Source organism: Pseudoliparis swirei, chromosome 14, assembly GCF_029220125.1.
Source record: "Pseudoliparis swirei isolate HS2019 ecotype Mariana Trench chromosome 14, NWPU_hadal_v1, whole genome shotgun sequence".
NCBI classification, from domain to species: domain Eukaryota; kingdom Metazoa; phylum Chordata; class Actinopteri; order Perciformes; family Liparidae; genus Pseudoliparis; species Pseudoliparis swirei.
Genome location: NC_079401.1, coordinates 6,345,086 through 6,357,884, shown reverse-complemented (window position 1 = coordinate 6,357,884; position 12,799 = coordinate 6,345,086). Strand labels below are relative to the sequence as shown.

The 12,799-nt window shown below is 46.8% G+C and overlaps 1 protein-coding gene across 2 annotated transcripts in view; it reads left to right on the top strand.

The window, feature by feature from the left end:
• The window catches only part of pard3ba (par-3 family cell polarity regulator beta a), a 101,910-nt gene that overhangs the window by 38,356 nt on the left and 50,755 nt on the right, over positions 1–12,799 (top strand). For both annotated transcript variants that reach the window (XM_056431005.1, XM_056431006.1), the window contains 6 exons: positions 583–768; positions 3,468–3,638; positions 4,338–4,418; positions 8,441–8,573; positions 9,177–9,315; positions 9,996–10,072. In XM_056431005.1, the coding sequence (XP_056286980.1) occupies positions 583–768; positions 3,468–3,638; positions 4,338–4,418; positions 8,441–8,573; positions 9,177–9,315; positions 9,996–10,072 (787 nt within the window). The remainder of the gene's footprint in view (positions 1–582; positions 769–3,467; positions 3,639–4,337; positions 4,419–8,440; positions 8,574–9,176; positions 9,316–9,995; positions 10,073–12,799) is intronic.

Here is a 12,799-nt window from a genome sequence, read left to right as displayed (position 1 = left end):
ATGTAAAGAGGGGGGGTGTGTGTGTGTGTGAATGAGAGAAGCTGGTATACCTCCTCAGGGATGGGTTATTACTTTTAAATGCTCCTCTGCGCCTCCATCCTCTCCCCCCCCACCCCCCTTGCCTCCCCCTTCCTCCCCCAATGTGCTCCGGGAGGAGGTATGAAAAGGTTATTATGTTTCCTTTAGAAAATGGCTCGCTCTCCGTCTGCGCCTTTCATCTCCAAATGGAATAACCTCTCTACAGTAGCGCTCATCTATTTCTCACTACACAGTCATCTCTCTTTCCAGTGCGCAACACCTGCTCCTCTCTTTCTCTCTCTTTCCTTCGTCTCCCCTGCAGCCGTCCTCCACCCGACTCTTTAATCCGTCTCTCTCCCCTTCTCCTTCCTTCTCTCTGTGTGTTTCCCCCCCTGCATTGAGTATAATCGGTGCGGTGTGGCATTGCCAGCATTAGATACGCTGCTCTCGCCTCAATCGTCAGATCATACGCAGACCCTTATTATGTAAAGTAGCTGGTGTGTGTGTGTGTGTGTGAAATATCTCCACTTGGGGCAAACGTCTTCACTACCTGTTGTCTTCCAGAAAGGGGAGGAGGACGGCAGTCTGGTGTTGGAGGACGGCAGAGAGCAGCTGATGTACGAGATCCCCCTCAACGAGTCGGGCTCGGCCGGCCTGGGGGTCAGCCTGAAGGGCAACAAGTCCAGGGAGACCGGGGAGGACCTGGGCATCTTCATCAAGTCCATCATCCACGGCGGGGCCGCTCACAAGGTAGAGAGCACCCTCGAGTGAGACGTGAACTGGACGTGGCCCTTTAAGAACAGACACACCACAGTCGTGACAAAGTCAAAGCAAAACAGGAACTGACACACGATAAGGGCTTCTGGGAAGACCCTTAAAAAGACATCAAGCATGAGAGTAGAAGAGCTCATTTAGAGTATTCCGAATACTACATTTTCTTTGTAATGTGTCCCTCTGTTGTTTCCTCTCACCTCATCTCTCATTTCCTGTCCCCCCCCCCGCCTTCTCCTCCCGCCGACCGTTCGAACCCCGTTGGGCGGCTTTAGCTCAGTGGGGTAAGAGGGCCGTCCTGCAACCGCAGGGTTGTGGGTTCGATCCCCGCTCTCCCCATTAGTTGCAAGTCGAAGTGTCCTTGAGCAAGGCACTGAACCCCCAGTTGCTTCCCGGGCGCTTCACCGCAGCCCACTGCTCCTTAATAACTAAGGATGGGTTAAATGCAGAGAACTAATTTCCCCTTGGGGATAAATAAAAGTGTATATTCTTTATTCTTTATCGCGATCACTCGCTACTCACTTCAAGTTGTGAGTGCGTCAGGGAAAGAAGCATCCCGTTTCACCACTTTGAAGAGGCCTCCACTTGGCCTCAATATATGTGCCCCCCCCCCCTGTTCAGAAAAGAAGGGACATTAAATATATAAAGAACCATTAAATAAATGTGGGAATATAAAGATAAATAAAAAAGTGGGTGAAGTGGGTGAGGAAGGAAATTATATTTTTTTATTATGTTATTATTATTTTTTTTATTTTTTTTATTTCATATATACACATATATATAAAGAGAAGAAACAATATCTATATTTATATATAGATATTTTTATAAATAAATATTTAAAAAACATCACACATCACAACTCCTCGTCGCCGCTCCCAGATCTGCGGCGCGCGTCGACGAGGCCGACGAGTGTGGCGCCGTAGATAAACGGCTGGTCTGGGATCAGGGCGGCGGGGCGGCGGCTCCCCGGAGCGCCTCCAGAAGTAGTTTTTTCTCCCGACTGCTGCCGACGAGGATAACGCTCCGACGGTAAGATCTCCTGGCCCGCCGCGAAAACAGGTTTCTGGGACAAGATACCACAGAAGAGGGAGAAGGACACGCAGGAAGAGAGAGGGACAGCGGCGAGGGAGACAGGGAAGACGTTTGAAGGAGACGGCGTGGGTGAACCAGCGAGAGAGACAAAAAGGACGGGGATGGAATAAGGGGAGGCGATGAGCGGAGAGACGGAATGAGGCGGGTGGGAGAAGATGTGAAAGCGGAGACGCTCAGCGGGAACACGGGACACGAGGGCGCCTGTGCGTCTCCTCCTCGGTGCCGGCGCATGCTAATGGGAAGCAGCCGAGGGGCCCGATGACTCGCAGCGCGGGGCCCGGTGCCCGGGCGTCCCCAGAGTCGCGTGCCAACACACACGCAACGGGGAGGAGACGAGGAGATCTAACCTATTTCCATTAAACAGCTCTGGCTGCCGTCGGGGGCCCGGGGCCTCAATTACATCCCCCCGCGCCAAAAAAAAAAAAAAACCTTCCCCGACTTCATTCCTGATCCGGTCATACGAGCGTATCAAAGAGCACGCGGAAGAAAACAAATTAAAATTACATGTAGAGCGCCTCCACTGCTAACTGAGCGAATGAAGATATTAATAGAGAATATCACAGAACATTTGGCACCAACATCAATTCTTGATGACAGCCCTGTGTGTGTGTGTGTGTGTGTGTGTGTGTGTGTGTGTGTGTGTGTGTGTGTGTGCCTGCCTTCCCAGTCTGCTTCGAGGTCAGCCCAGACGGTGCCTTGTTAATGAGTTGGGGGTCAAAGGGCAGCGCTGACCATAATGGACCAATCATGACTCCGCGCACACACTAAAAGAGAGTCTTCAGTCTCCTCATCTTTATTGTTCCTTTTTTTTAAGACATTGCCCTCTGCATTGCTTTCCTCATTTTATCCTCTCCCTCCTTCCCTCCCTCTCTCGCTGCCTCCCCCTCTCCCTCCAGGGCACGATTCTGTGTTGCCTCTCTATGAGAGGCTGCTATTTTAAACACTTAGAAGTGATTTAGTGCCCACGGAGGCCATTCCATTAGCTGCTCTATGTATTTATTACGGCTCTCTCGCTCTCAGTAGATTGCTAACTCTACAATTTCCTTGCAGTCTTCCATCTTCAATTTTATACTTTCTCTCTCTCTCTCTCTCTCTCTCACACACATTTCTCTTCTTCTCTCTGAAAACTTTATTGGTGACTTTATTGGTGACCGGAATTGAGTCTCTTATTTTTTGTGAGATTTGTGCTTAGCAGTTTAAAATGATTTATTTTTGAGGAGTCGTCGGCATAAGTCACATATAAAATTGATATACATATATATTTAAAATATACGAAGCTCCTCAAAATGTCACGCATCTCCTGTGTGAGTTGTTGAGATCAAATGAAAACAAAATGAAAGAGAAAGAAAAATATATTTACACTTGTATTTATCCCCGTGGGGAAACCCCTTGCTCAAGGGCACTCTGACACGCAACTAAGAGGGAGAGCGGGCATCGAACTGGGTACCACTCTCCTCACTGACCTACACCCGTTTCATGCTTTTATTTTGAAAAATCTCATGACAGCATCTCATTTACAGCTACTTCCACGCGTGCCTACGAGATGATCAGAACTGATACGCGATGACCTCTCTGTTCCCCTGCAGGACAGCCGGTTGAACGTCAACGACCAGATGATCGCGGTAAACGGCGAGTCGCTGCTGGGACACTCCAACCACGCCGCCATGGAGACGCTGAGGCGCTCCATGTCGTCCGAGGGCAACGCCAGGGGCACCATCCAGCTCGTGGTGCTGCGCACGTCCAGACAGCTGCAGCAGGTCGGACTTCAGATGATTCTGGAATATCGCGCAGGTTTACGGGCGTTTTTTAGGTCAACTGAGAGAATAAAAGCATGTCTTTAGTGTAGTTTAGTTTAGTGTATTTCGATCAGCAATAATATACAAAAATCAAAATTTCAACAAAAGAAGAAAGTGGCTAACCGAAACTATCAACTTATAAGTGCCCTAACCTATGATTTCACGAAAAAACTTATTTCAGAGAACCATATACATATACCTATATATATATATACATATACACATGCACATACATATACATACACATACATATTCAAACACCCATATATACATATACACACACACATACATACACCACACACACACATAAATACACACACATACATATTTACGTAAAACAATAAACAAAACAAACAAAAATATCTCTAAATGTTTATCTGACTCATGTTATCATGATAAATGTTCAAACTTAAATAATTAAAGTGGAGTATAGTGTCCTTAAAACCGTTGACTTCCTGTCGGGGTCGTTCCCCTCGAGGGTTTTCTGGATGTGGGGCGCCACTTTTCAGAGCGCCACCGTTTGGATGAATTTGGTTCCATGAAGCATTCAGGGCTGCTGATGCTTTATGAACTCCTCAAAACATTCCAGTTATTCACCGACATCCGCAGCTCGCTCTCAACTCGCATGACTCCTCCTTTTTTTCCCGTTTGATTCCACAGATGGGCGGTGGCAACGCGGCACCGACCACGAACGGGTCCGCCGCCAATCGACCCAACAACCCCGCGGCCTCCAGCAATCAGGTACGAGCGAGCGACGCCCGCTTCCACCAGCAGACGCAGACGCCCCGCCGCTCCTCCTCGCTCCTCCTTTTGGCTACAAATGTCATTTAAAATCTCCAACGTTTCGAATGAAGTTCTATTTTTTTATTGAATTATCAGGTAAATTATAATTTCGCAATCTACTCCTGAACATGTAAATAGAGTAGTTTTTTTTTATTCGCGATCAACGCCGCGGACGCATATTGATCTGGTTGAAAAAGCTTTTCCCCTTTGCCGACTCCACTAACTGTCACAGCACAACCGCTCAGCTTATCTTTTTAATAATATTACCCATAAAACCCGTCACTGTGCACAGCCTCCTTTCTGTCACTTCGCTGTTAATTCACTCGAATTAACGGTAACTTTCCCTCAAGTCTCGTGAAGGCCTAATCGGCTCCTTCCTGTTGTGTCTTTGTCTATAATTTGATTTTAACTTTTCCTTTTTAATTTTCATATTCAGGGAATGTGCTACTGCTCTTGTCTCACCCGCCTGTTTCTGCTCTGTTGAATAAAGCTGACCTGAAGCCTCCTGCATGCCTGTCTGTGTGTTTCTCTGTTGGCTTTTCACTTTGCACTCCTCCCTCTTTATTAAAAGACTTTTGGGGGTCCCTGTTCTCTCCGTTTTGGCCTCTGTCTCCTTTCTTTTCCCGTCTTTTCTTTTACCGCTGTGACACAGAAACCAACATTCCCACTAGAAAAAAAGGAGATGCACAACATCCTTTCAACTCCAATACACCAAAACTGTAAATCAACTGTACACACACACACACACATGTAGGCCTACATATATATATATATATATATATATATATGTGTGTGTCGTGAACATGTTTCAGCAATACCTCATGAAAAGTGACAAGAGCAAAGGTACACGAAGGCTTCACGCAGCTGCGTTCACACTCTCTTCCAGGTGCCATGAATCTGTTTCTGCTTATTTTTCCCCCCGCTTTTCTCTTTTTTGAGCGTTCAAACAAAACATTTTTAACACGACAAACAATGCAAAGTCACACGGGGACTTGTGTTCAAGTGGTGCTCGCGAAAGCGGCACAAATGGGCGGACTGATGAAGACGTGGAGCGTGACCGGCGGTGCAAAGAGAGCCGGTTTCTTCGTCGGAGTCCGTCTATTGAGCGCCGCGCCGTGACCGATTGTTTCAGGCGCTGATGAAGACGTCTCTCAGCAGTTAGAGCAGATGCTCAGAGAGAATGTGAGCGGGGGGGGTAGTAACTGGAGGGGTTCGGGGGTTGACCGGCATTGACCCGTTTCCATCTTGTGTGTGTTTTAGTGATCCAAGCCTGCAGATAAATGCAAGTTCAGAGTCCACTGTATCTGCGTGGCGCTGCCGAAGCACGCGGAGCTCCCCGAGGCCCTCAGCGGCGTCACCGTCTGGCCGATGGGATCTTCAATCCAAATATAATCGGCTCATTGACCTTTTTGTTTTTCCTTCTTTAAAAAAAAAAAATTTCGATTTTAAATCCATCGACGCGTCGCAGGATATCTCTCCTCCCATCGGGGCGTTTGATTCTCACATTTCTGTTGGCGTTGGCGGTCAGAGATCCAGTGAGCACGTCACGTGTATAGTCGGCGTATGGAAATAGAAATGGCATAATTGCTGCTCTCATGCTTCCACGGCGGCTTTGTTTGTGTTTATGTTTCTATTGACGGAGAGCTTCACAGCCGTCCATCGTCAGCTCCCACTGAAGCCCGTGATGAGGCTGATAGATTTTCTTTTCTTTTCATGGACAAGAAGCTTCTCATTTTTTTGTTTGTTTTTAACTCGCCGCCACACCCGTCGCATTTTTTATCTGCGGCTTGAAAACATTAGTCACAGATTTTTGCCGGCACATGAGACGCTGGCGGCTCCTGTTAGACTTTAGACGATTTGTCACCGACACGACTAATAAAACACAAGTTCAAGCGCTAAACCCCGACTCTCACCGCCGTGTTTACTTCATTTATGGAGCAGCCTTCATTCAGGTGAGAGCGGTTCAAAGAGCCTTACGGGTGTCTGCCGGGCTATACTTTAAATGTTATTCGATATTAGAATCAAACACAAAGAGAGAGTTTGTCCTTTCCCTGTTTTGCTGTCCATCCCTAGCCCAGTGATATGTGGGTGGGTGGGGGACACAGTCGGGTGAGGCGGGCTAAGCCTCCCCCCCCCCCCCCCCCCTGTTTACCTATTGTTGTGGGATTAAGATATCTGACTGCCTGTCTGCCGGCTGCTTCAAAAGCCCCAGGCGAGTCCTCAGTTTGTGGAGACGGTCGGACTGACAGACAGACGGATGATTATATGTACACATATATATATTTTAGATGTACTGGATACATGGATGGATGCCTGTGATGTGCTATAAGTGTCCCTGTGGCTGTCGGGTGATTGACACGTCATGTGTGTTGGGTACTAACGATGCTCCTGCGACTGCATGACACTGTCTCTACATCCCACCCAATGCTTTGGTATGACAAAGACACGGGAGCACCTTTCATTATTCTAAGGATTGTTTCTTGTCACCCTTTAATACATATATAGGTGTGTGTGTGTGTGACAGGTGTACTGTAGCTCACATCTCTTTGACCAGAAAAGGCTTCTTTCATCCTCCACCAGCACCGATTCCCAGCAGCACTAGAAGTCCCTATCTCCATCTGGGGGCGGGGTGGGGGTGAGCGGGTCCTTTGTAGTGCTGGGCTGTTGGATAACATGCCTGTCAGTGCGCTCAGGATTGTCTTAATTACTGCGCTTCCAGTTGTGCACATGAAGAGAACAAAAAATAATATATATATATATATTTCTTTTTTCTATATATACATATATATTTTTATTATTATATATATAGATATATATATAATTTTTTTCTTTCTTCTATATATATATATATTTTGTATATATATATTTATATTTATGCTTCCTTGTAATCTTGTTACTCTTCTAATTCAAATCCACAGTCGGCTTCCTCCATGTCAAATATCCAAAGTACAGAAACCCGGCGGCTCGATGTCGAGCGGCGTGTCCCCGCTGCTTCCTGCTGCTTCGGTCCATCGTGTTCACTTCCTGTCGCCAATCCCAACCTAATAGTGGTGTTACGCCACGGGGCCCTTCTTGTCCAACCGGATGGCTCGGCTCTCTCCCTCGATGACGATCGTCTTGACGACGTCGTGATATTCGGTTCCCCTCCCACGCTCCATGCGTCTCCTGAAAGCCCCTCAGAGGGTTCTAAATCTGCTCCCGTTTCCTCAAAGCGTCGCCCCCACATTGCCATCCAGCCGGATGCTAATTGATTTGTTACGACTACGACAACATTAATGTAAAATCCTCCTTTTTTTTCTTTTTCCTCCTAAACTGCAGTCGCTCAGGATTATTATTTTATGGTTTTCTCTGCTTTCATGGGAAGTTAATGAACCTGTAATGTTGCAGCAGAGTAGAGCCTGGATACATAATTGTAATGTAGATATTTAGTTGTAGATTGAAGTCGTGTTTCTCCTATTTGATGGGAACATGTCGGCAATGAGACGACCCGAGAGGAGAGGAGAGGGACATGTTTAGCATCAGGGAACAACTTCCGGAAGTTTACTCAACCGGGCGCTCGGGAAATAAATGTGTGATGGCGACAACACAGTATATGAACCCGATCTCACCAGAAATGGAACTCATACATTTGATACTAGGATTGGATAAACACCGATTTTTTAAATGTCTTTTCTTCTACCTTTTTAACAGCTTCCGCTTGTTGATATTTTGTGCTCGTGTGCCAAAAAAACCAATATTTACTCAGTGAACAACATTGGTGGATTAGCCAAAAAACAAAAGGAGTAAAGCAGCGTCGGTCCAATCCTCCTGGGTAATAAAAGAAATGACTTTCATCTTCCTATGTGTGGGGGCAACTGCTTGAATGACAACTTTGGCTTGGATTTGACACACATACATATTTTTGTTTTGCATATGAGCCCTTTTCTAAAATAAAATGTTTTAATAAGCATTTTTTTTCCATCTTCTCTGTCTGTCGCCAGGAGCCGCGGGGCCTCACTGCACACCAGGGGCCCTCGGGACCCTCCAGACCCCCGAACTCGGAGCTCAGCAGGAACGGCGCGAGTCCCGCCCCGATGGCGCCCGGCAACTACGCGCATGGCGACCCCGGGAGCGGTGAGCACGCGGCCGCGAAACAATATTTGTCCAATTCATACTGTCGAAAAGTCAACATTAGGCTTTGTGTGCTCCCGTTATCGGCCCCTGAGTGTGTGTTTGTCAGCCTGTGTGTGTGTGTGTTTGCCATAGCTGAGCGGGACACCCAGCCAAGACACTGTTGTCTGCAGCAGCCGCCATAAGCATCTTCTAACTGTGCATTACATGATTGCCACATCTCTTCATATCTCTTTCCTCTCGCTCTCTCTCTCTGCATATTTAAAAGGCGAGACACGGGAGTCATTACCAGCTCTCTTTTCTCTTTTTTTTCGCGCCGAACGCGACGCTTCGCTTTATGTGCAAAAAAATGATCTGACCTTGGAATCATTACGCTGATGAAACGGCCTCTAAGTGGGCCACATTTGCATCGCGGGTATTGTGCAGTCGTGTAAAAAATCATAAAAAGACGAGCAAACTGTTTAAAATTCTGGATCCACGTAAAAAGCAACAAAAAACTCATTAAAATGTGTAAAAATCCAGATTTTTTTTTAGTCCACCCTAATAATCCGAATCTGTGATGTTATTTATATTTGTTGGTTTTTACTTGTTTGATCGTCTCCCCAGCTCTGTATCCCGCCGCGACCACCAACGGCAGCCACCGTTACTACGGCAACGGCGACGAGGACGGCTTCCCCCCGGCGCCCCCTTTCGCGGCCACGGAGGCAATGAAGAGAGACTCGCCACGGACCCTCCCACGCCACAGGTACACACACACACACACACACACACACACACACACACACCGGTACACTGCACCATCAGCACTCTATTACACTTCACACAGGGCCAGAGTTATTATATTCTAATGGCGCTCATCATATAGGACGCTGTGTTATGAGATAAAGAAGAGCCATTACGAGGAATATTACAAGGCTCAAGTGCATTATTTAGACTATACGGTCTAATTGCAAAAGCCTATTTGCATTATGAATAAGTAATTATGATGGCAGCATAATCGAGTGAGTTCTGTCGGAGTTAGGAGGCTTAGAAAGAGCTATGGTACTATTGCTGCACACACACACACACACACACACACACAAAGACCCACACAGTAAGATTCTGCCAATAGTCTTCTGAATGAGTTTGTTTGTGAGTGTGTGTGTGTGTGTGTGTGTGCACAATCTCTTGTGTGGTCTGAGTCTGGCATCAATAGACTTGTTCCCCTGTAATTTTAACAGAGACATGATATCATTTTACTCATGACATCTGGAGTGGAGGAAATTGAATGATTTGTCATCTGCTTGTGGATTTTCAAGTCCAGTCAAGTCCAGTCAAGTCCCTAAAAGTTTATTTTTTGTGTTACTGCCGGCTGCACTGGATCGAGAGTAAATATCGATCGATTGATTGATTGATGGATATTTACCAAAAATGTCGTCGTTCCAGCGAGTTCCAGAAGCAGCACCGCGCGGCTTTCCATGCAGACGTGCCTCGCAACAGAGCGTCCAAGAGCATGGACCTGGGTGCGTACACACACACACACACACACACACACACACACACACACACACACACACACACCACTTCATTGTAGTCTCAACCACCACAAAGCAGCCCAAACACATGAGTCTAATCATGCAGCCAGACGACACACAGCAGCGATCACATGCCCCTCGTCGCTCCGTCTCTGTTGTGATATGTAGCCCTCTCCCATTAGCCCCGCCCCCAGGGGCTCTGACCTCCCGAACTCATAAACCCAGGGGCTTTCCAACGGACTGGATGAACAAGCCGTCCGGGGTGTGCGTCGTCTATTTGTGTGTGAAGAATGGTTTCCAATCTCCCGGCTTGCTGTGTGTGTGTGTGTGTGTGTGTGTGTGTGTGTGTGTAAGACGAAAGGGGCTTATCTCCTCGTATTAACCCGGGCCGACCCCTGTCACCTCCTCTGCTGTTTTTCTGTCCGTCTCACCGATCTTCTCATCTTTCTTTTACTTTTTGATGCTTTTCTTCACTTTCCCCGTCACCCCCGACTATTGGGATGAGCTCCATTTCCTCTCTCCTCCATCCCCTGCCTCTCTTCCCTTTCTTTTCTCCCGGCATCCGCCTCCACGGTTGTTCATCTCTCCGTTCTCCCTTCAGCGCTTTCTTTCTCCGCGGGAAAGCCTCGGGGTTCATTGCTCTCGCTCTCCTCCATCTATCTCTGTTCCCCTTCCCCGCCTCGCTCTGATTTTTCCATTCGCGGTTCATTAGGTTCAGTGGATTGGCTTTCTTCCTGCAGCACACGCCTCCGCCACCCAAGCTGATTGGCTTTCATTACGGACAAGGGTGGTCCGCGCACACACACACACACACACACACACACACACACACACACACACACACACGCCTCTGCTCCATCCCGCTGAGGACCCACTCCAATGCCCACCGCTATCTGGCTCCCATCTCCAGCTCTGGCCTTCCTCCATTTCAATCTAGTTTTGTATTCTTTTTTTTTGGTGTTATCTCTCTGCTTCTATTCATCCCTGCCCTCTCCAAAGTGCTCAGAGCTGAAACAAGGTAGTTAGCAGAGCTCCTGCGTGTGTGTGTGTGTGTGGGCGCTTCTTTTAATTTCTTATTTTTTGGAGTTCACGGTCACGTGTTTCCGAGCTGTCGCCGCGCCGCCGAGCAGGTTAGCCTTTATTAAACGCCACTTGACAGAAGGAGGTGATCTTCTTTTATTGGCCCTGGATGTCTGGGGGAAATCGTGTGTTGACTCGGAGCCCGCACACACCGAGCGAGAACCTGCGAATCAACGACACCATTGCTGTCCCTGAAAGCACCGGAAAGACGCAGCGTTTCTTGTCTCTTCTCCTTTCGCCATTATGTGACGCAAAGAAAATGAAAGACGATGTATTAAAAGTAGGGCTGTGAAACGATTAAAAATTTTAATCGGATTAATCACAGGTTTTTGTGGATTAATCATGATTAATCACATATTACCGATATTCTCGGTATATTTTGTGAGAACATAGAGATTTATGATAAAAGACGGATATATACATTTATACATTCTTCTATACAATGGTGCTGCAACTCAGCAGTTTTCTTCCATATGGAACATTAATACATCTTCATCCTAAACAGAATGTTTAACCCTCCTGTTACCTTTCGGGTCAATTTGACCCCATTCAATGTTTAATGTCGGTGTTCTTTGGGGTCAATTTGACCCCAGGCTGTTTTTCACTGTGTCAAACATATCAGAAATATCAACTTTTTTATTTATTTAAAGGGCTATTTAGGTAGTCAACAAACAAACATAAAGTACCTCACACCTTAAACTTGGGAAGCAATATTAATTCTAATAATTTTCTGGAGGTTTTAATTGCTGGGGTCAAATTGACCCCGAGGGTAAAATATGTTTGTAAATGTAAAGGTAACAGGAGGGTTAAACAGAGCATTTTTCTCTTGTTTGCCAACCATTAACTCCACCATGATACAATCTAAAGGTGGACAGATTGACAAGTGACTTTTTTTTTGCTCGGTCCCGATGCGCACGGAGCTCTGTGGCGCGCCAGACGGAGATCGATAAGTGTTAACGCAACGCGAAGAGACAGAAATGACATGCTGCTGTGGAGATACGATCAACAACAGACGTTTAGTTTAATAAAAGAACAAAGACGTGCTATAGAGAACATGTCAGGGGGCGGGCCAATCTCTTTAATGTCATGCGATCTACCAACACTACGCCGCGATCGACTGGCAGGTCGCGATCGACGTGTTGAGACCCTGATCTACAGGAAGTAGAAGTCGTAACAAGGTTTCCGGAGGTGAACCTGCGGAAGGATCATTACCGATGAACAGACCGTCTGCATGAGAGCGGACAGAGTTCAGATTGAAGTGGTGTACTGGAAGCTCATTTTGCAAGTGACTTTTTTTTCGTCCCGACGACCAACAACAGACGGTTTGAAAGCTCATTCTGCGCATGCGTTAAATGCGTTAAAAAAAAAACACTAGTTAAACCTGAAATTGAATTAACTGAGTTAACGCGTTTTTTTTCACAGCACTAATTAAAAGATGACTTGTATGGAATATAAGAAACAATAATGGAAACTAAATGCTCTGCGTGGATTCGGCGAAACGTGCGATTTTGGCGGGGGGTGTCCTCCGTGTGTCACGTTGTCGTAGACAGACGGCGTGGCTCCATGAAAGAGGCCGCCATGTAGTTCGGTAATACACGTATAAGTACACGTATAAAAACGCCGCGAGACATTTTT